At 40.6% G+C, this 24,576-nt stretch overlaps 1 protein-coding gene across 1 annotated transcript in view; it reads right to left on the reverse strand.

Moving 5' to 3' along the window:
- The window catches only part of Cnst (consortin, connexin sorting protein), a 93,735-nt gene that overhangs the window by 55,751 nt on the left and 13,408 nt on the right, over positions 1–24,576 (reverse strand). The window contains exon 2 of the mRNA XM_008849148.2: positions 1,439–1,868. Coding sequence (XP_008847370.1) covers positions 1,439–1,817 — 379 coding nt within the window. The 5' untranslated portion in view covers positions 1,818–1,868. The remainder of the gene's footprint in view (positions 1–1,438; positions 1,869–24,576) is intronic.

Consider the following 24,576-nt stretch of genomic DNA (forward strand, 5'->3'; position numbering starts at 1 on the left):
TGCCACGGAGGTCAGAAGAGGGCTTCAGATTCCCCTGGAACTGGAGTTAAGGATGGTTCATAGCCGCCATGTGGGTGCTGGGAATCGAACCCAGGTCCTCTGCAAGAGCAGTCAGTGCTCTTAACCGCTGAGCCATCTCTCCAGCCCCTGCCAGCCCCACTTTTATGTGAGTCCTGAAGACTTGAACTCTGGTCCTCATGTTTGCAGAACAAGCAGTTTATCCACTTTCCAGTCCCAGAAAGCTTTAGATTTTACTCCAGATGAAAACCAAGATATAGAGTAACAAACTACATTTCTATCCAATCACAGTGGAAGAAAGAAGAGAGGAGGAGACTTCTGCTTCATTCATTAGAGCCTCTTGCAAACACTGCTGGCTCGGGTAAAGTGTGCTTCAATAAGTAATTCCAGCCAATACCACCCACAACTCTCCATGTCAGCATGTTTCTGACCAAGAAAACCAGAGGCTTTTCCCATGAGTGCCTGGTGATTCAGGCACAAAAGTCTATAGCACTAAATATTACCCAACAAACTATATACAAAAGTCTATAGCTCTAAATCTTACCAAAAAACTATACACCAGGTAAGAAATATCCTGAATTACTTGGTAACCAACAGTTATTAAAACAAGATGCCTTATTCAACTCTGATGTAACGCACATATTGACGAAGGTTCATGTACATTATTTACCTAGAGAGATGGAAAGATTCTAAGACGTTTGGTTAGAAACCAAAGCCATGGTGATGGTAAAAGAAAAATTTTTTTATTATTATTATTTGGTATTTTAATGTGGGTGCTGGGAATTGAACCCAGGTCTTCTGCAAGAGCAGCCAGCACTCTTAACCACTGAGTCATCTCTCCAGCCCTAGTAAAAGGAATTTTTAAGCATAGCAGAAGATGGTACGATGTATAAAGGAAGGAGACTATATATTTTTAGTTTTTATGTGTATGAGTGTATTGCCTGTATGTGTATGAGAGCACCCATGCAATGCTGTGGAAGTCAGAAGAGACCTTCAGATTCCCCTGGAACTTGAGTTAAGGACGGTTTGTAGCCACCATGTGGATGCTGGGAATCGAACCTGGGTCCTCTGCAAGAGCAGTCAGTGCTCTTAACTGCTAAGCCATCTCTCCAACCCCGAGACTATATATATTTTAAAGCACCTAGCATGAAAACACATGTAAAGAATGTCAATTCGAGCACTGTGTGTTTTAGTAAATGACTGGCAACAGCCACAAGGAAGTCATTAGATACATTATAATTCACCTATAGAATTGCACACCAAGGAGATGAATCCCAAGCAGGGTGAATCACAGTGGGATCTCTAAGTGCTACTGCTGAACTACATTACAAGAGGAAAAGCAAGATGCCAAGATTCTGAACACAGTATGGGTGGAAAGCTTTACTTTTTATTAGCGGATATTGAAATTAATTTGAAGTACCTGGAAGTATGTTCTTAGCAGTGCCTTTTTTGGCTCTTGCACTTCTTTTTTCAGGTAGTTTTTTGTCCTTTCCCAAGAAGGGCTGATCATCTCTGGGGATGTCACATGGAGTGTCTTCTGCATTCTCGCTGGCAGCAGCCTCCCAGCCAGGCAGACAGCCTTCGTTGTTGTTGAGACTGTCCTGCTCTAACACTTCGGGCTTCCCCATTGCGCTGTTGCTGTCAGTCAGAGGCTCAGGCCCATCCCCATCAAGCTGATTTTCATTCTCATCTGAGACAGAAGGCAAGCCTGTTACTCTCCTTTCCACACTGTCACCCAGCTGACATCCATCCTGTGGTTCTATCTGCAGACCATATGTAGGAGTGTCGCTGTCATCCATTAGCGCATCCTTTGTTGAACTGTTTAAAGTTTCATTAAAGTCCTTCCATGTCTACAAAGACAAAAAGAACAAAAGCTACTTCATTTTCTAACCTCTGGGGATGCAAGGTGATCTACAGTTCCCAACTTCTTTTCATTTCACTGACATCAGGGAAGAGAAGGAGAGGAACGACTGTCATTCTTAATGCCCTTTCTCCACCTGCACCCCAACCCAAGTTTCACACTCTTGCTTCAGTACAATGGTTCTCAAAGTCCACAGGCCTGGGGAGGGTGCCCCACTAAAACAGAATCTAAGGACTGTACACTGATGTTTCTCTGAGTTCTCTGGGTGAGTCTAAATGTACATCAGGTTGGGACTGACTTAAGGAAAGGAATGATTGAGTGTGCAGTTGTCTACTGAAACCCATCACTCCCGATATCCCTGGACACTCATCAGAAAAGTGAAAGCTAGCTGTGGAAGCGTTTCTGTAAGCAATAGCAATGTTTGTAAATGAAAACATGTACAGCTACACTATTTTCTTTTCTAGAAAAGTACATGGAAAAATTCAAGTAGCATGGCTGGGTGTGGTGACCCACGCCTTTAATCCCAGCACTTGGGAGGCAGAAGCACGTGAATCTTTGTGAGTTCTGGTTCAGGGCCAGCCTGGTCTACATAGTGAGTTCCAGGATAGTTGGGGCTACAGGGAGACCCTGTCTCAAAAAGACAAAAAGAAAAAAAATTCAAGTAGCATATAGTTACACCTTAGTCTCATTACACTTTTTTTTTTAATGTGAATGCATGTATTGCCTACATGTAGGTAAGTGCATTCATGTTGTGCAATGCCCGTAGAGATCAGAAGAGGCTGTCGGATCCCCTGGGACAGTTGTTAGCTGCCATGTGGGTGCTGGGATTTGAACCCGGGTCTTCTGCAAGAACAGTCAGTGTTCTTAACCGCTGAGCCATCTCTTCAGCTCCTCACTACACTTTTTAGTTCATAAAAATAAGCATTGAGTCGTAACTAAGAATTGTCAGTAAAATAATTTTAAACAATCACACTTTAAAAAGAGAAGCTATTTAGCATGGAGCTCTAAGAATACTGCTAGCACTTTAAATATCTATGTGAGTGCCTGAGTCCCAGGTACAGTGGCTGCTGAGGCAAGAGAGCTGCTGAGCCTAGGGGTCAGTCTGAGGTCAACCTGAACATGAGAGTTTTCTAAAACCAAAAACCAAACAGACCTGTAAAAGACTGTAGTCCTTTATCAGTCATCTTTAACCCTGTCATCCAAAACTATGGTATATTTTAAAGAAAAGTTTGTCAGCCATATTTTTTGTTTGCCTAGCATTTTTTTTGAGTCTGAATCAAATATTCCAGTAATTCTGAAAAAAAAAAATTGGTGATAAGATTTTTTAAAAAAAATTTTTTAAGTCTGGAGAGTTGGCTCAGTAGTTAAGAGCACTAGTTGCTCTTGCAGAGGACCCAGGTTCGATTCCCAGCACCCACATGGTGGCTAACAACCATCTGTAACTTCAGTTCCAGGGGATTCAATGCCCTCTTCTGACCTCAGCAGGCATTGCACGACATAGGTGCATTTACACACATGCAGGCAATATACTCATATACATAAAATAAAAATAAAATATTAAAAACATCTTTACATAAGTAGAAATTCTTATTCTTTTTAATTTTTTAATTAATTTTTTAAATTTTATGTGTATGAGTGTTTTGCCTACATATAAGTGCGCCCATGTCATGCAATGCCCGTGGAGGTCCAAAGAGGGTGTCAGATCCCCTAGAACTGGAGTTAAGAATGGTTGCTAGCTGCCATGTGGGTGCTGGGAACTGAACCCTGGTTCCAAGGCCAGTGCCCTTGACCACTGAGCCATCTCTCCACCCCTGAAATTCTTATTCTTAAAGTGTTTAAATAAAGTACTATTCTTATAAAAATACATAAACAAGGGCTAGGAATGTAGCTCAGTTGATAGAGTGCTTGCCTAGCACTCAGGACACCCTGGGTTTGATTCCCAGCACCATACAAATTGGGTGTGGTAGCCTATGTCTGTCATCTTAGGGTGGTGTCAACAGAAGAATCAGAAATTCAAGGTGATTGCCAGCTACATAGCAAGTTGAAGCCAGAACGGGATATACAAGATCCTATCTAATAACAAGGAGGAGAGAAAGAACATACATATATATGTACACATCACATACATATGTCAAAAGTCTATATTAATCCTATACTAATGTATCATATATTTTCAACATATTTTGCAAGTGAGATACATTATTTCATACATAAAAGTATTCTCAACAAACATAAAAATATCTCAACCTGGCTGGTATCATTTTCCTTAAGATATGCACTGCAAATCTCTACTGAATCAATTTCTACTTTAAACATCCTCAGCTGCTTTCTAATGTCGGTAATCAAGAGGCAGTCTAGCATGCTTACACTTTAAGTATAGGGTTTTATTTTCTACCTGCAAGAGACTCAAGTCACACATCGAGGGTAAGGTAGTGGAAATAGAAACAGCCTAGGGAGTGCAACAACCACCACTTGCTGAGCCTCCTTCACATACCCCGCATTGTGCTAAGCACTTCACATATCTGATCTGCAGTGTGTTTGAGATAATGAACATGTGGCTGGAGAAGTAAAATAACTAAGATCATATTCCTGGAAAGAAGTGGAACATGATCAAAACCATGTCTTCCTGGTCCCAAATCCTATGCAGTTCAATTATAATAGTGAACAAAGCCACACCTAGGTTCAAATTCTGTCCTTGACATTTAACAAGGTGTGTGGGCAATGTTAGACAAGTTACCTAGCAACTACAAACCTCAATTTCCTCATCTCTACAACTGCAGAACTCAAGAATACCTGCCTCAAAGGGCTGAGATTTTTGGTGGTACTAAGGACTGAACCTAGGATTTTGCTATGTAAATGTTTATTACTAAGATCCCAACCTTTTTCTTTACATTTATTTATGTATGTATTGTGTGTGTTATATGTGTATATATGTCTGTATGGGCGTATGTGTGCCACAGCGCAATATGTTGGGGTGAGAAGATAACTTGCAGGAGGCAGTTCTGTCCTTTCACCATGTGGGTCTGGTGACTGAACTCAGATCAAGCTTGGTAGTAAGTGCTTTTATTACCCACTGCCATCTTGTCACTCTGATCCACCAGCTTTTGTAAATTTTATTTGAAGACAGAATCTTACTAAGTAGCCCAAGTAGACCTCAAATCTTCTATGTAGCCTGGCTGGCCTTGTACTCATGACTCCCCTGCTTAGTCTTCTGAATGCTGGGATTATAGGCATGCTCCCATACTTGGCAAAGGGTCATTTTTGATGTTGAGGTAACAGTACAGGTAAAATAACATCCTCAGTGGAGTACTTGGCCCACATAGTAAATGCTCAATACCTGTTGCTTCCCAAGAAAACTCACAGTGGGTAAAGTGCTTGCTTTTCAACCATGAGAATATGAGTTTGATCCCCAGAACCCATATTTTAAAAGCCAGGTGTGGTAGCATGTTGTAATGCCAGTGCTGGGAGGCAGAGACAGGTGGATTCCTGCAGCTCACTGACCAGATGGCCCAGCATACTTGACAGGTTTCAGGCCACTGAGAAACCCTGTTCCAATGTCTCCATCAACCATCCACCCTAAGGCAGAGGACATGTGTCTAACGACCAAGTTCAAGTTTCCTGAAGGGCTTCTCTCTTCTAGAAAATGCTCCATCCACTGAATAAACTGTTTTCGGTGTGGCACTCCCTCTCCTGCTGAGAACCCTTCTGGGTGGTCTTGGGGCAAGTACAGATGATCCAAAAGAAGTAGCCATGCCCAGTAAAATATTCTTCTCTTAGGGCCTCAAGACATTTTGCCTCCAACTCTTTTGTGATGATGTAATTAGTTTAACTCTCAAAAGGAAAGTTATAAGCTTCTTTATAACATCTGGTCTCTTGCTCTTTCCAGAGTGTCATCTATTTTTTGCAAGGCAGCTAACAGTGCATCAAGGCCTGGCTCCAAAGTCACTTATCCCAGTTTGTCTACCCTAATTTCTCAATCCCAGAGGCTTCCACTCAAGCACCCACTGAGGCACTGTCAGTCACAGGGTCCTTCCCAAGTGCTGATCTGCACCACTTTTGCACGTGTAACTAGAGTCGAGCCTCTTGACTGCTCACAATCTGCTCAGTCTTACTTTTCACAGTGGCCTGGGCTCCTATGATTATTAGACACACGAGGAGTACGTTTTCTACTGTTTCCTTCTGAAAAGGAGAGTCAGACATGGACTCCCACCTGCAGCCTGACCTATTCTGAGAGGCAATGGTACTATCACACAGTACTTGGAGCCTGTCTGCATCCTTAACTCTTTTCAAATAGAATAATTTGAGCATAGAACAAACCTTTTTTTTTTTTTTTTTTTCTTTTTTAGAAAGAGGCCCCCTGTAGCCCCAGCTGTCCTGGAACTCACTATGTAGACCAAGCTGGCCTTGAACTCACAAAGATCTGCCTGCCTCTGCCTCCCAGTGCTGGGATTAAAGGTATGTGCCACCACACCCGGTATGAACAAACTTTTTGATGGGATTCTTGTAATCATTAGTACTCTACGAAAGTCAGTGTTGTAGAAAGTCAGTGTTGTAGAAAGTCAGTGTTGTAGAAAGTCAGTGTTGTAGAAAGTCAGTGTTGTATGTGCCTCTTTTTCCACCAGCACTGGGAAGAGGAATAAGGAGGCCCAGTCAGGAAACTATAGTGCAAAACCTGTGCCAACACTGCATGGGGCCCTGGGGGATTCTTAGCACACTTGTCAGTGTGCAAATGTACTTGTTCTATCTAAAGAATACAATTACTCTGTCAAGAGTCCCTGTGTCTAGACCAGTTCTCTCAAAAAGCACCAGAGATACTGAATCACTGCTACAACAGGGGCTCAAACATATTTTGCCTTTTAAAAGCATGACACCGAGTGCTACACAAGTTCCCAGACTCTTGTGGCAAAATAGCATTCCAAATATGAACACAGTAGTCTTCTGGCAGATGACTCCCCAGCAAAAGAACTTCAAACAAATATATTCAAGGAAGGCGTAATACAAAACATGCAAACCCATAAAACTTTGAGAAAGAAATATTAAACAAATACTCAAACTAAAAAAAGAAATTTATATTTTATCAAAAGCATAATTTTGTTTGTTTTTGTGCTGGTCTCACTATATAGACCAGGCTAGCCTCAAACTCAGAGTCAAAAGCATAATCTTAATCCCACATCAAATTTTATTTTATATTTCTTACACTTTTAATAGATGGGATAGCAAACATGGGTGTTACTACAGTGAAAAATAGAACTTACAGGAATAGTTAAGTACATGCCACTTAGTGATTATTTTATAGAAACACTTTTGGAGATCATAAGTGCCACTTTTCTGTAATTCATTTGATCAGATCAAAATATTATATACTTAATATACAATATTATACTTTTACTTTTAGACACCACAATTCTTAAGAATAAAGACCGACTCCAAACTTTGAATTTGTCAGTTTATAATCAAGTCAAAATTTAGAGATAGAGGCTAGAAAGATGACTCAACAATTAAGAGCACTGGCTGTTCTTGCAGAGGACCTGGGTTCGATTCCCAACACCCACATAGTGGCTACGAACCGTTCTTAACTCCAGTTCCAGGGGAATCCAATGCCCTCTTCTGACCTCCGCAGGTATCTCATGACAAGGATGCACTTACACACATGCAGGCAAAACACTCATACATAAAAAATAAAAATAATAAATATATTTTTTTAAAAAGAGGACTAGCTGCTCTTCTAGGGGACCTGGGTTCAGTTCCCAGCACTCACATGACAGCTAACAACAGTCCATAACTCCAGCTCCAGCAGATTCAGTGCCCTCTTCTGGCCTCCATGGATTTTGCATGACACAGGTGCACTTACATACATGCAAGCAAAACACTCATACACATAAGTTTTTTAAAAATTAGAGATAAGGGGCTGGAGAGATGCTTCAGTGGTTAAGAACACTGGTTGTTCCTGCAGAAGACCTGGGTTCAAATCCCAGCACCCACATGGCAGCTAACAACTGTCCATAACTCCAATTCCAGGACATCCAACAGCCTCTTCGGTCCTCTGTGGGCATTGCACGACATGGGTGCACTTACCTACATGCAGGCAATACATGCACACACATAAAATAAGAATAATAACTAAAATATTTAAAAAATTAGAGATAAACACTTTAATTTTAAAAATTAGAGGTAAAAAGTCTGGCATGGTGGAACATGCCTTTAATCCCAGCACTTGGGAGGCAGAGACAGGTGGATCTCTGTGAGTTTGAGGTCAGTCTGGTCTACATAGTGAGTTCCAGACCAGCTAGACCTACAGGAAAAAAAAAAAAGCAGTAAATACCAAAAAAGTATTCTATTATCCCTGAGTTCAGATCTATCTATTCCTAACCAATTCAAAACTAAGGAAGAAAGCCATTACATCCAAGTTATTCTGTTATGGCCATTCCCACCCCACATTTACTTTACCACCTTACTACACACACTCCAACACTACCTGTATCTTACTGGCAAACCTAGTTTTCTTTGATTAATGCCGTAACTTTTTAGGTAAATATACCTAAAGATATACCTAAAGGAAATACTTGGAAGATGGCAACCAAAGAATGCCTCAAAGGAATGACTTTCAAAAATCCTGTGACCTACAACAGGAGCTTCATTTTTTATCAGAGATCCTGTCCATATAAAATGTACACCTGTATGTAACTAAAACCATGGTCTCCCCAAACCTGACACATGTGGAGTACTCTGGTGTGTTCTTTGCAGTCAATTAAGTGCTGACTATAGCACAACCCTAGAAGTGAGCTTCCAGGAATGAGTAACATCTCACCTGAGGACCAATGGACAACCAGAAGACTGCAACTATCTCCAAAATTTTTTCTAAAAAGAATGGAGAACGTACAAAACTCAGATACAAACTTCTCGTAAAATGCAGTTCGAATACCCTTATTTATGGCTGGTAGTAGTGTAAACTGGTACAGCCACTACGGAAATCAGTATAGAGGGTTCTCTAAAAACTAAAATTAAGTCAATGATGGCACACGCCTGCAGTCCCAGCACTTGGTAGAAACAGAAGGATCTGAAGTTCAGGCCATCCTCAGCTACATAGCAAGTTTGAGGACAGTTTGGGCTACATGAGACCCTGCCTCAAAACACACACACACACACACACACACACACACACCTAAAAATAGAAGTACCAAAGGACCTAGCTATACCACTCCTAGGTAGAAACTCCAAGTTCTACCGCAGAGATATTTTGCATATCCATATACACTGCTGCCCTACACACAATAATTAAGAAATGGAACCAGTCTGCCTTTCCATCAAGAGATGAATAAAGAGACTGTGGTACAAATACACAATGGAATTTTTCAGTTGTAAAGAAAAATGAAATCATGACATTTGTAGAAAAATGGATGGAACTAGAAATTATGTTAAGTGAAATAAACCCAGCTCAAGGACAAATAGCACATATTTTCTCCCATACAGAGATCCTAGATTATGTGTGTGTGTGTGTGTGTGTGTGTGTGTGCGCGCGCGCACATGTGTATGAAGGCCAGAGATCAACATGGGGTGTTTTCCTCAATTACTTTCCACTTTGTTTTTTCTTTTGTTTGACAGGATCTCCCTGTAGCCATAGCTGGCCTGTAGCCTATGTAGACAAGACTGTGTTCCAATGCACAGAGATCTGCCTGCCTCTACTTCTGGAATGCAGGAATTCAAGGCATGCACCATCATGCCTTACCCTTCACTTAATTACTTTTCAGACTGAACCTGAAGCTCATCAGTTTGGCTAGACTGGCTGGCCAGCAAGCCCCAGGGAATCCACTTGTCTCTGTCTCTCCGAAACTGGGATTACCGGCATGTGTGCCATGCTCAGTTTCTTATCTGGGTTCTGAGAATCTGAATTCAGGTCCTCATGTTTGCAAGCTGTTTACCAACTCAGGCCATCTCCCTAGCCCCAAGTTTAATAAAATTAGAAAGAGGTCCGTGAGAGGGCAAAAAGGGATCTTAAGGTATATATCTGGGGAAGGAATAAGAGAGTACATATGACATGAAATCAAAAGAGGAGTTATTGGCAGAAGGGGACAATGGAGGAGATGTGAGATACAGGGGATGGGAGTGGAAGAGGAAATGTTTGAAAATGTCATAATCAAATTTACTACCTAGCATACTAATTTTTTTAATGAATAAAAGAAAAGGAGAAAAGAGGGCTGGAGAAATGGCTCAGTGGCCGAGAGCCTCAGTGTTCCTTAGCTGACAACTTCAGCCATACCAGTAACCACACACGGCTAATGAGGAAATGAACTGTGATTCATACAGTTTGATCACTGGCTCATTGAATGTTGCCTGTAGGTATACAGGTATAAACAATGACAAAATCAAAGAACAATACTGACTATTTAATCAGCAAGAAATCAGTAATTGGATTATATCTAGTGAGTTAGGTGGTAAATGTGAAGTGGTATGAGTGACTATAAAAGACAGGAACTGAAAAATTCATTTTATATAATAAAAATGGAATCAATTCAGTAATTGAAAACCTTAAGTACATGTGGAACACCCTGTGTATTCAACCTTTTATATCTGTAAATTTTATAGAATCAAAATACAGATAAAACACTGGGCATGGTAACATACGCCTATAATCCTACCACTTGGGAAATAGAGGCAGGAGTAAAGAGTTTGAGGCCAGCCTGGGTTACATAAGTACTGGAGACCAGACTCTGTCTCAAATATAACAAGGGTCATTGAGAAGGCTCAGGGGGTTGTCAAGCCTAACGACCAGCATTCCATCCTCAGGACCTACATGGTGGAAGACTGGAACCAACTCCCGCAGGTTGTCCTTTGACCTCCACACATATGTTACAGCATGCACATGCCCAAACATACACATAAATAATAAATGCAAAATAAAATCTTACTAGCTGAGTATGGTAGCAAACCCAGTATGTACTGCAAACCCAGTATTCAGGAGGCTGAGGCACAAGGAGTGTTTTGAGTTTGAAACCAGCCTGGGCTATACATACCCAGTACTAAGCTAGCCAGAGCTAAACAATAAGACCCTGTGTTGTATGTCCCCCAACCCACCCCCAACATATAAACCAAAAAGGGAGCAGGGCTTACAGTATAGTATCTAGGATCAAAATCACATATACAGCTTGTGCTGTACTTCCATTGGTCCATGTTGCTCTCTGTGACACTGCCTTAACAGCCACAGGAGCCAGTCCTGGGTCACTGTGACTCACTGCATTGACTCACTACTTGCCAATTCTTTCTTGCTAATACAAGTTATGCTACAGGTATTTCCTGGCATAGACGTAATTAGTATAACTTGACAATGTAAATATTTACTGATAGAAACAGATACTGTATGCTTTTAAACCTAGTTTCTACTACTTTGTTTATTTTCAGAATGTCAAACTTGGGAATATACTGCCCCCCCCTTTTGTTACTTCCACATACTCAAAAATCAACATTATGGGCACATCATAAACACTGAGTAGCAATTATAAACGAGAAGACAACCTATCAGCAATCTTTCTAAATACTTAGATTTCCACATAATACTATATTATAAGAGTAAATCAGGGCTGTAGGTGTGGTTCAGTATTAACAGTGTATACTACAGGCCCTAGGTTCTGTTAGTAGCACCTCAAAAAAAGGTGTGGGGGAATCAGATGGAGCTTTAATAAAACAAGGCTATAAGAAGAGAAAATATGATGTAAGGTAAGCAAGAAGGATAAAAGCAAGATAAAGAATATAACAAAACTATAAGGCTATAAAAGGAAAAACAAGAAAATGAAATGTGAAAGTAATAATTCTAAGGGAGAAAACATTCACAGATTTTCATTTATGCAGGGAATGCACTCCTAAAAATAAGATATAAACTGGTGATGTGATTTGGATGCTCCAAACAACCTTGAGGCGGATAGGATAGAAGGAAACACAACCTGTTTCATTGTCCACTGCCCACTCTTTCATCATGGGGCTCTGTTCAAGATGGTGAATGTATGTATACACACACACACACACACACACACACACACACACACACACACACACAGTGTCTCTGGGTCCAAAAGCCATCCCATAAATAGCAACGACAATCCAAAGGCCTCCCCTCAGGTGCATTTCAGTATGTGAAGATAGATCTGCTCCCATTTGTCTCTTTTTTTCATATACAAACACTAGCTTCATATAAGAAACAAGACAGAGGCTGGGTGTGGTAGTGCACACCTTTAATCCCAGGCAGAGGCAGGTGGATCTCTGTGAGTTTGAGGCCAGCCTGGTCTACATACTGAGTTCCAGGCCAGCTGGGGCTGCAGGGAGACCCTGTCTCAAAAAGACCAAAAATAAAAAAAAATACTACTGAATACTTTCATGGAGACTATTTTAATTTCTTTCTTTTGTTTTGACAGGGCCTCATTTTACAATATAACCCAGGATGGCTCAAACTCCTGGGATCAAGTGATCCTCCTGCCTCAGCTTCTCTAGTAACTAAGACTACAAGTATATGCTTATTGAACCTGGCTAATTTACCGTTGGGGATGGTTGGCACTGGATATAGAACTCAGGGCTTTGTTCATGCTAAGCACATGTTTATACCCCTGGCCCCTATCTTACTAATTTTTAAACTCCAAGCATTTAGCTATACAACTAGATATAAAGCAATGTATCTCTAGTTATTAAACATATACAACATGGTTGTACTTTGTTTAAAAATATTAATTCTTGGGCTGGTGAGATAACTCAGTGGGTAAAGGCACTTGCTTTGCAAGCCTGGTAACCTGAATTCTATCCCTGAAACCCATGTAAAGGTAGGAGAGAACCAACTCCACAAAGTTGTCCTCTGACCTCCACGTGTGCACACATACACATGCATAACCACACACATCAAACATACACACACATATACATATATATATATAACTTAAAAAAAGCAAATAATTTATTGTAGCCTTCTTTTAGTACTCACAGAAGTCATAAGATGTAGTTCTGAATTTAGGGCCTGCCATACAGAGGGGTGCCTTAGGCTTTCCAGTGGGACCTGACTCCCCATTGTCTGTATCTGTCCTTATCTTGAGAAATGATGATACAATGTTTGTCCTCTGAAGAACATGAGGCTCCTGCCCTAAACCCAGGATTGTCTGCTGTAACCTGGCTGCCTGCCAGGTACTTAAATACTCTTCAGTAGAAAAAAAAAATCCAACAACCAACCAAGTTATTTCCACAAGTTTTGCCTTTAATGTCCAGTATATAATCTAATACAATCATGCATGGAAGACATGTTTTGATTAAAAAAAAAAAAAAACCAATAGGAAACACAGGTAAGAGAAGCAGACTCACGGTGGGTGCATGTCCTGGAGAAATGGGGTGGTCTGCTGGGAAAACCTTGGGAAGTACTCAGAAGGAATAACATAGCCAGTGTGGGAAGCTGAACAGTAAGGGCTATTGTGACCAGTCTTCTAAAATTAGTTCTGCCATAAATCCAGTGTCCATTTTTATTGTAATATACACTGTCCTCAAATCAATCTCACAGTGCAACTAAACTACAAAAAAGGTAGCTAAACAAATTTTCATCCTAACCTTCTACAGAAGTACACAGTATCAACAGGAATGCTGGAATTTCCCATGACAACAGAGAAAGATATCTTCAGTCTGGCTTAACACCAACTTTCATTTGTACTTTATTCCAAAAACCTGTCATTCTTCCCTCTTCTGTATGTCGATGATTGAATGCCATTTCTAAAATCCTTGACTATGGTTTATTTCATCTTTTAAAATGGGTGGGGTGAGGATGCAGTGCAGTGTTAAAGCACATGTTTACCCTGTCTACGGCCTGCGTTTCTTAGATCTCGAGTACAGCCCTCACCCAAAAAAGTTGTTTGTACTTTTTAATCTGTCAGATCTCACTAAACATTATTCACCAATCTTTTATGGTTTTTCATTGTCTAGAGACACGTTAATTCTAAAATGCCACTTTTTGTTGATACCAATTTCAAACTTCATCTTATTTCTTAGGAATTCAGGATTTTTTCCTAACACAGATGCAACATTAGGTTCTTGAACCTATGGAAGACCAACAAATAAAAAGACTTCAAAAACAGAAGCTCTAATGAGCACTGACCTTATCTCTTCAGTCTAAGATCCCTCCTAAATGTACTTATCTACTGAGGTCATTTGTCTTTTACTGCTTCCAGCTTAAAACAAGGACCTCTTTTTAGTTGACTGGGTAAGAGAGTTACAAGTACTTCTTATCTACTTTGACATCCAATTGTCTGTCTTTCCTTATCTTGAAAAAAACACTGATACAATGTTGGCCTTAGAATGGGAACATCATGCTCCTGCCCTAAATCCAGAGTGCCTGTTTTGAACTGGGAACACAATACAGGTGCTCCTTTGTTACACCTAGTGCTCTTTGTAACCAAAAGCTCACTTTTGGCCAGCATTAAAGGTTTAATATGAGGACACAAACAAAACAAAGCAAATCTCTGTATGGATGCTGAACTTTGACCTCAAAAGTTGAGTGCTTTGACTGAGTCCCCAGATGTTAATGTAATCAACTGCAACTGTTGACTATGAACAAGATGCGTTTACTCATTTTCCTGCCTCAGCCTCTCAAGTGCAGGGGTTTCAGGTATGCTTCCCTCGTTTGTGGCATAAACCCAGTTCTTAAAATTGCATTCTTGGGGCTGGAGAGATGGCTCAGCAGTTAAGAGCACTGACTGCTCTTGCAGAGGACCTGGGTTCAATTCCCAGCACCCACATGGTGACTGAAAACCGTCCTTAACTCCAATTCCAGGGGAATCCGAAGCCCTCTTCTGACCTCCGAGGCATTGCATGACATAGGTGCACTCACTTACATGCAGGCTATACACTCATACACATAAAAATTAAAAATAATAAAATATTTTTTTAAAATTGCATTCTTACAAAATGTTAAGAAGCCATCGAAGTTTCTAAACACTTCAATTTTTTTAAATTTTTGCTGAGCTTGGGAATAGAACCCAGGGCCTCATAGTGCGAGGTAAGCAATTATGATGGTTATTTCTAAGTGTCAACTTGACACAAGGAAGAGTCTCAATGAGGGTTTGTCTCATTAGGTTGGCCTGTTGGGGTAATGACTTGACTGTCTTAACTGATATGGAAAGACCCACCCTAAAAGTGGGTGGCACCATCTCTTGGATGGCTGGGACTGTATCAGAGTAGAGAAATCACACTGAGCACAGGCACACATGCAGTCGCTCTCTCTGCTCTTACTGGGGATGTGACTAGCTGCTTCACACTCCTGCCTTGACCTCCCTGCAGTGATAGGCCAGCAACTGGAATTGGGAACCAAACAACCTTCCTTCTCTTAAGTTGCTTTTTTCTCAGGGTATTTCATCAAAGCAACAGAAAGGAATGTGCACACATCCCCATGTATACATCATACACCATAGTAATAACACATTTTTAAAATTATTTTTATTTTTATTTTATATGTATTAATGTAGTGCCCACATGTGTAAGTGCACCCCTGTCAAGCAGTGCTCACAGAGGTCAGAAGAGGGCGTCAGAGACCCTGGAACTGGAGTTACAGGTGGTTGTTAAGCACCATATGGGTGCTGGGATTCAAACCTGGGTCTTCTGTAAGAACAGACGATGCTCTTAACCACTGAGTCATCTCTCCATCCCCCAAAAGAATATTTTTTTTAAAAAAAATCAGGGGTTGGAGAAATAGCTCAGTGGTTAAGAGCACTGACTGAGGACTTGGGTTCAGCTCCCAGCACCCACATGGTAGCTAACAACTATCTTTAACTCCAGTTCCAGGGGATTCAACACCCTTTTCTGTCCTCTGCAGGCATTGCATGACACAGGTACACTTACATACATGCAGACAAAACACTCAGACTCTTTTAACATTTAAAAAAAAAAAAAATAAGCTGGGCATGGTGGCGCACGCCTTTAATCCCAGCACTTGGGAGGCAGAGGCAGGCGGATCTTAGGGAGGTTGAGGCCAGCCTGGTCTACATAGTGAGTTCCAGGACAGCTGGGGCTACAAGGAGACCCTGTCTCAAAAAAAAAAAAAGACAAAAAAAATTTAAAAAAGGAAATCATAGATAAAAACAGGCAATTGGCAATATATCTCATTTAAATTTACAAGTTCAGTAGATTATAATTTTTATTTATTATTTTTGTTGTATGAGTATTGCTTACATGTATGTAAGTGCACCTGTGTCATGCAATGCCCACAGAGGTCAGAAGAGGGAGAGCGTCGAATCCTCTGAAACTGGAGGTACAGAAGGCTGTTAGCCACCATGTGGGTGCTGGGATTCAAACCAGGGTACTCTACAAGAGCAACCAGTGCCCTTAACCACTGAGCTATCTCTCCAAACTCTATAATCATTTTTAAGAATGTAACTCTTGTCGGGCATGGTGGTGCATGCCTTTAGTCCCAGCACTTGAGAGGCAGAGGCAGGTGGATCTCTGTGAGTTCGAGGCCAGCCTGGTCTACATAGTGAGTTCCAGGACAGCTGGGACTACAAGGAGACCCTGTCTCAAAAAGACCAAAAAAAAAAAAAAAAAAAAAAAAATGGAATGTAACTCTCAGCCTGGCATGGTGGTAATACATGCCTGTAATCCCAGCATTTGGGAGGCGGAGCTGGGTAGCTCTCTTTGAGTCCAAGGTTACCTGGTCTGTGTAACAAGTTCCAATTCAGTCAGGGCTACACAGTGAGAATCGAGGAGGGGGATAAAAATAAACAAACAAGTCCCAACATTCAGAGATACCAGAAGTGGCATTCTGAAACAAGAAACTCAAACCAGAGCTAAGTCAACAGTGTGAAGCAGAGCTGACTTTGGAGTCGATCACTTCTCAGTTAATTACAGATGGCTTTGCTTGCCAGCTGGAAGATCCTGGTCCAATTAGTTCAAATCTATGAGCCTCTGTTTCTTTGTTCTAAGAATGAAATCAGATAACATATGAGGAATGGCTAAGGTAATCCACAAAGATAAATAGGAAACCTCGTAAACAGTCTTGGATGCCAGGGCACTGGTAAAATCCTTTGCTCCAATACAAAACTTAATGGCCTGACTGAAGATACGTCCTGTGCATAGTCTAGGTAGAAATTAGTTTTATTTACTCTGCTCAGAACTCCATACAATTTTCAGGTCCAAGTATTTACATTTCATCAACCTATAAAAACAATCAGTGATCATCTTCCTAAACAGTTCTCCTTCCATATCCCTATTAGATATGCCTTAGGTTTCTGTTAGGTTTTCTTACCCTAAAATCCATGCTACTTTTGTAATTTCCCTCTACATTTTGTGTTGAAATCTAGAACTTGATCTCAGCATATAACCTACCCAAATATAACCCAGTTAAGTTTTTCTTTAGCTGTGTAATTTGCTATTTAATCTAACCATCCAGCTCATTTCTATAAACATCTTTGAATTCTGGAGGTCATAAATAGTACCACATTTTTACTCAAATTTTTTGAATCCAGGACTTTACCATGCTAAACACACATTCTGGTACACAATTACATCCTAGCCCTGACAGTGCTATTTTAAATGTCTTTTTGGGGGGGGGTGAAGCAGGGTCTCCCTGTAAGCCCCAGCTGTCCTGGAACTCACTATGTAGACCAGGCTGGCCTTGAACACACAGAGCCCCGCCTGCCTCTGCCTCCCAAGTGCTGGGACTACAAGCGTGCACCACCACGCCCGGCTTAAAAGTCTTTTAATAGTATTATTTTCTATATTTTCATTATAAACTTTTAGTTTTGTTGAGGAAGGTTATACCTGAAGCCCCAGCTGGCTTGGAACTCACTATGTACAAGGCTGGCCTCAAACTTAAGAGATCTGCCTGCCTCTGCCTCCCATGTGCTGGGATTAAAGGTGTGCACCATCACACCCAGCCCTAAGATTTTTTTGATGTGTATGAGTATTTTCCTGTATGTATGAATGTGCTTGGTGCACAAGGACACTAGAGTAGTTACAGATAGTTGTGAATCCCTGATGTGGGTGCTGGGACCCAAACCTGGGTCCTCTGCCAGAGCAGCAAGTGCTCTTAATCACTGAGTCATCTCTCCAGCCACTCATTCTAAACTTTAAAAAATTATTTATTATTATTGTATATATGATGAATGTGTAGACACATGTGTGGAGGAAGTCAGAGAACAACTTTAGGGAGCTGAGTCTCTTAAAGATAAAAGGATTGAACGCAAGTCATCATGGCAAGTGCTCACCTGCTGAGTCATCTTGCTGGCCCTCATTCTAAACTTTTAATATTTAAAGTCAGAATATGGTTTTTTTTTAAGAGTATGTTTATTCCTAGGCTAGATATAATAACACATGATTCTAATCCCAGCACACAGGAGGCACAGGCAGGTGGATCTCAGTGAGTTCAGGGCTAGTCTGATCTATATAGTGAGTTCCAGGTTGGTCAGTTCTACACAGTTGAGATCCTGTCTCAAAAAACAAAAACAAAACAAATAAGCAAAGAATGTGCTTGCTTTTTCTGGTGTTGTTGTTGGCTTTTTAGTTTATTTGTTCTTTCATCCGGCCTCCCCACCTAAGCCTCTACTTCCACTTTCTCTGGGAGGTTGTAAAGTCAGGCTTTGTGTCACTTCTGCTGCACAGTTGGGTGGGATTTCCCTGCCAGAATGTGCTTATTTTTAAAGTTGCTTACTATGTAGTTTTTGGGTTTTGGGGGTGTGTGTGTTAAAGATTTATATATTTTCATTTTGTGTATGAGTGTTTGCCTGCATGTATGTAAGTGCACCATATGTGTGCCTGGTACCCACAGAGGTCAGAAAAGGGCATCAGATCCCCTAGAACTGGAGTTACAGACACAGTTGTGAACTGCCATGTGGATGCTGGGAACAGAACCCAGTTTCTTTGAAAGAGTAGCCAGCCAGTGTTCTTAACCTACTCTGCAGTTTTTTATTGTGAGTTCTTTAAAGTCTGTGGCTTTATCTGTGGGAATCTTGCATAGGCTGAATTAAGGCTTACTTCTTCGCAAGTACTTATGTTCTTGCAAGGCATCCCAGGTTAGGGTACTAGCCAGGGCTGCTTTTTATACTTCTTAGCTGAAGAAAAAAGCATTAATGTAAGTCCTAAACCTTAAACATAATAGAGCCATGGCTATAAATGCTCAAAGAAAACTGTCTTCCAAAGAGTGCAGAATCCTTAGGTTTTCTTTTTTTAAAGAGTAGAACTATTAGCCATGCCTGCGGGCACATGCTCTTAATCCCAGCACTGCAGAGGCAGAGGCAGGCAGATCTCTGTAAATTCAAGGCCAGCCTGTCTCAAAACAAAATAAAAATGAGTAGAAATATTAGATGGTCATCCCAGCCATGTTTATACTTTATTACAACATTAAAATGTGTTACTGACCATTTGTAAAGTCCTCAATTTAATAGTAATAGCAAGATGTTTGGTGTTCTGACAAATGTGCTTATTGCCATTATTTTAAAAATAGGGTTCCTCCTTGAGAAGAGCTTACTTATTAGCTAGTGGAGCATATAGGCAGAGTCTAGTGTACAGCAAGGCAAATAAACAGTCAAGGAAAAAGTCAACAGGGGTCTGAGCACAACAGGATAAATGTAAGTTTTGTTATGACATCAATTGTGACTTATGACTGCAGATACTAACTCTGAACTAAAACAAACAGATGTTATTCAGCAAAACATAAAATTCCAAAATATCTTAGGTTCAAATAGCGATGACTTTATGGAACTGGCTGCTTATTTAAATCTACAGTGAAGAGTAACCACAATAACAGTGTAAGAATAACACATTTACATGATGCTTATTCTGTACCACATGCAGAGTAACTCATTTATTCTAACAATCTTCCCAGGCAGCTGTTATTAACTGCGGCATGCTGTGGATGAGCAGGATGAGGCACTAACAGGTCAGGCAACTCCAGGTCAGGTGGTTCTCAGAATTAGGACTAAACCTGGCGGATGAGTTCTGCAGCCTGTGTCTCTGATAGAGCAGGCTCCATAAACAAAGCAGAATGTGAGTGACAAGTTGGGGGTGAAGAGTTCAGCCAAGTTAGGAGAAGCAGAAAGGGACAATGACAATATTAACCTTAGAAAAGACCAATCATAATGTGAGGCGATAGCACATGAACCATTTTCAGAGAATTAAATGAAACAGGCACTGTACTGGTACCCAGTGTATACTTGCTCAGTTTTGCCTCTTTATTGCTTTGGGGTTTAAGTGATTTCATGCATGTGGCCTATTATTATGTAACTTCAATGTAGGCATTTATGGCAAGAGGATATGTCTATTGCTTCTTTTCCTCACCACAACACAGCTCAGGGTACATAAAAGAGCTTAACACATGCCTGTCCAATTGAACTATAATACCAAAGCTTCATTTTCATGGCCTCTTACCTAAGGACACAGGTTTTTTTCAAAAAAATTTGTATTACAGCCAAAAAAAATTGTATTACACCCACCACACAGTGCATGGTGGCATACACCTGTAGTCCCAGCACTTGGAGTTCAAGACCAGCCTGGTCTATATAGCGAGCTCCAGGCCAGCTGGCCCTACAGGAAAACCCTGTTTCAAAAAAAGACCAAAAAAAAAAATTTTTTTTAGATTACTTAAAATAGTATTTAAATTTGCTTAACAAAACCATTAATATTATCTGTTAGGAAACAGAAATACACGAGAAACTTGAGAGTATTTTTGTCACTGAAAAATTAACTATGAAGCCGGGTGTGATGGCGCACGCCTTTAATCCCAGCACTCAGGAGGCAGAGGCAGGCGGATCTCTGTGAGTTCAAGGCCAGCCTGGTCTACATAGTGAGTTCCAGGACAGCTGGGGCTACAGGGAGACCCTGTCTCAAAAAATACCAAAAAAAAAAATTAACTATGAAATGGACAAGTCAGTAAATTCCCAACAGAGCAGTATGAATTTGTAAAAAAAAATAAAATATGTTGGGCATGGTGGCGCATGCCTTTAATCCCAGCACTTGGGAGGCAGAAGCAGGTGGATCTCTGTGAGCTCGAGGCCAGCCTGGTCTACATGGCAAGTTCCAGGACAGCTGGGGCTACAGGCAGACCCTGTCTCAAACAAACAAACAAACAAACAAACAAATAAATAAATAAATAAATAAAAAGTTAACAAGCTCACACTACGTTCTGATACTGCAATATGGGAAAATTCTGAGTTTATAATTACAAATGTTTATCTTGTGCTATGCAAATTAAAATAAGTTTACAAATTCAAGAAAAGGACAAATGAACTATTTTATTTTCTAAATTGGAGATGAGACAAATGGCATTGTCAAGTTTAGTTTAACCTAAGCTTTCCATTTGTTTCTTCACCTCCAGTTTTACTTGAAATGCTTACTTTGTCACATTTTCTGTGTTTTTTCCACCACATTAAAAACAAAAACAAAAAAAATAAAAAAATATGCCACATAATCCCATGCCCAGGAAAAAACAAAGTGAAATCTTTGAAACAAATAGAATAAAACTGGTTCCACACAGAATTATGAACACACTTAGTGAAATTAAGAAAACGTGCTGGACAGCTTCAGTTGTCAACTTGACACACCTGGCAGGAGGGAACCTCAACTGGGGAACCTCCTCCATTGGACTGGCCTGTGGCCATATCAGTGAGGTATTTTCTTGATTGTTTAGTAATGTGGGAGGGCCCAGCCCACTGTGGGCAGTGCCACCCCTGGGCAGGTTGTCCTGTATTATATAAGAAAGCAGGTTGAGCACTGGCCAGAGGAGCAAGCCAGTAGCAGCATTCTTCTGTGGTCTGTGCTCTAGGTTCCTGCTCTGAGTCCCTTCTCTTGATGATGGAGTCAAATAAACCCTTTCCTCCCAAAGGTGTTTTTGGTTGGAGTTTTTAATCACAACAATTGAAAGCAAACTAGAACAATGTTCTATTTTACTAATAGAATGCTCCTGAAATTTTAAAGGTCAACAACTTGTGTAAATAACTTGTGATACCAAGCGAGGATGAAACAGATTTGAAGAATGTGAACAACAGGCTTCAGGCAGTGGATGGGGAGATGATAGTGCCCTTACTACTGATTTCTGAAGGAACTTTATAATTTAGCTCAAAAACAAACCCAAGCCAAATGTGGTGGTGTATGTCGATAATCCCAGCAGTTGGGAGGCACCAGCAGGAAGATCCTAAATTCAAGGCTAATCTGGGGTACAAGGTGAGTCAGACCAGCTGAAGTAAATAGTGAGCCCCAGAATCAAAATAAACAAACAAGCAAGGCAGAAAGATCAAGGGAGGGAGGAAGGGAAGGAGTGTAAAGACGAAAAAAATAAAGGGAAAAAAAAAGATTAGCAATTCTGAAGACTTATTGGGTATAACGGCACATTCCTGTAATTCCAGCACTCAGGGGGATCATGAATTCAAGGCATGGGTGGGCTACATACATAGCAAGATCATGTCTTTAAGAAAAAAATGATGGCAATGGGGCTGGAGATAGTTCAGTGGTCAAGAGCACTGGCTGCTCTTGCAGAAGACCCAGGTTCAATTCCCAGCACCCATATGGTGGCCAACAACCATCTGTAACTCCAGTTCCAAGGGAATCCAACACCCTCTTTTGATCTCCCTGGGCACCAAAAAACATGGGTACTCTTACATACATGCAGGCAACACACTCATACACATAAAATAGATAAAGTATATCTTAAAAATGAGGGCAAATAGCTCAATGGCAGACACCTTGGCCTACATGTGCAAGGCCCAGGGTTCAATCCCCAGTAACACAAACATACACACTCGAGTGGGCACACACGCACAGGCACACACATTTAGAAAAGAAAAAGAATCAATTCTGAAACTTTAACCACAAAAGCATTTCACCTGAATGACTTCCTTAAGGACATGTTCTTTTCCTTATCAGAATGGAAGTGTCCCATCAAAAACAAAAAAGGGAATGGTGAGATGGTTTCTAAAAGCACAAAAACCTAATTCAAAAATTGAAGCTTTTAAAAGTAGAAGCATGTTTGGACAAGACTTCCAAATGTTTCTACTCTGGCGCTTGCCTGAATTTTAAAAGCCAAGTTTCCATGAACTGCTAAAGGCAAATCAATGTCCTTTGTCAAACGTTCAGTGTCTACCTAGTACACTCACTGCTGCTCACTGCAGAGTATGGTGACGGAAGGAAAGGTAACAGGGCAGTTGGTGTCCAGGAATACCCCAGTTCAAGACACAAATATACATGTTCAAGAAAAACAGCAAAGGACAAGCTTGTAGTAAGGATGGAGAGTAAGGGGGTAAGGGGTGGGAGGCTGTTTTGGTGGTGGTAAAATACAGCATAAGAACAAAAACACAGGATCTTATATAGCCCAGGCTGGCCCTGAACTTTTGCTTCTCTTGCATGTGCCTTTAAAGTGCTAGAATTATAGGCATGCAACACCATGCCAGGTAGGAAAACAACTGGACTCCAAATACTGACTCAAATACTAACACTCTGTTAACAACTTGTTTGAATGGCTTAGGCAAGATACTTACTCCCCGTGGATTTTAATTTCTTTGGCAATAAAAATCGAGGGATTAAAGATCTTAGCTTTTCTCTTGGCTAATTCTACTAAAAAATGCTTATGATGGTCCTGTAAGCACAGACATTATTTTTACTTTTAATCTCACTTAAAGACATGGAAATAGCACTTATATGTGCATATAACTCTTAACAACTATTAAACCATAACAAATTGAGGAATAAAAGGAAGCCGTCAATGCAATTAAGATGACATTAACATGGCAGTTTTGTAAAAATTGAAAGTTTTGTTCACAAATGAAATCTGGACACGCTGCGCCGCTCTGTCCATATTCAACACCACACTTGACATGGGTACATGGGGGCCCAACTGTCCTACCCCCTTCCTCTGCCACTGTGTAATAAATTTTACTAGCTAAAAAAGGTTCCATACAAGTCAGGTATGGTGGCGTACACCTTCGATCCCAGCACTTGGGAGGCAGGTGGATCTTTGTGAGTTCGAGGCCAGCCTGGTCTACGTAGTGAATTCCAGGACAGCTGGGGCAACAGGGAGACCCTGTCTCAAAAAAGACCAAAAAAAAAAAAAAAATTAAGTCAAATCTACATAAAACCATTCAGTTTTAAGAGAAAAAACTATTAAAAAATTTTTAGTTAGACTTATTTATGTGTATGTAAGCATAAGTGTCACACATATGGAGGTCAGAACACAATTTGGAGTTGGGTCTCTCCTTCCAATGTGGGTTCCCAGGATTGAACTCAAGTCTTCAGGCACCTTTACCTGCTGAGCCATATCACTGGCCCATGTCTATATTTTGGGGACTTGCATTTTTCATCAAATATTTTAGTGGAGATTTATAGAAACTACTCTGTATGGCTGTCTGCACCATAATTCCCACAGTTTAATGCCATTCTGATGACATACAGGCTCCGATGTCAGCCATCAAGATCATAATAATCAATGCCAGGTTCTGAATCACAAGCCAACACGAAGTTATTCACAAAAGTGGCAGATTTCTTTACTTAATGTTGGCTTATAAGGAGTAGCTAATTAAAATTCATTTTTAATTCAACTAGGATAAAGAATGTAATGAACACAATTTTAACTATATTACAAAATCTAAGTCAAGAGCTTGCTAGCTTACTTCCTGCTCATTTCAAATAAGGTGCAAAAACTTATGAATTCTGTCACTGTAGAGTTAAGCAATTTCAAAGAGTTAAGGTTGATATTTACTCCCCCCCCG

The sequence above is a fragment of the Nannospalax galili genome, unplaced genomic scaffold, assembly GCF_000622305.1.
Source record: "Nannospalax galili isolate Female #2095 unplaced genomic scaffold, S.galili_v1.0 scaffold543, whole genome shotgun sequence".
NCBI classification, from domain to species: Eukaryota; Metazoa; Chordata; class Mammalia; order Rodentia; family Spalacidae; genus Nannospalax; species Nannospalax galili.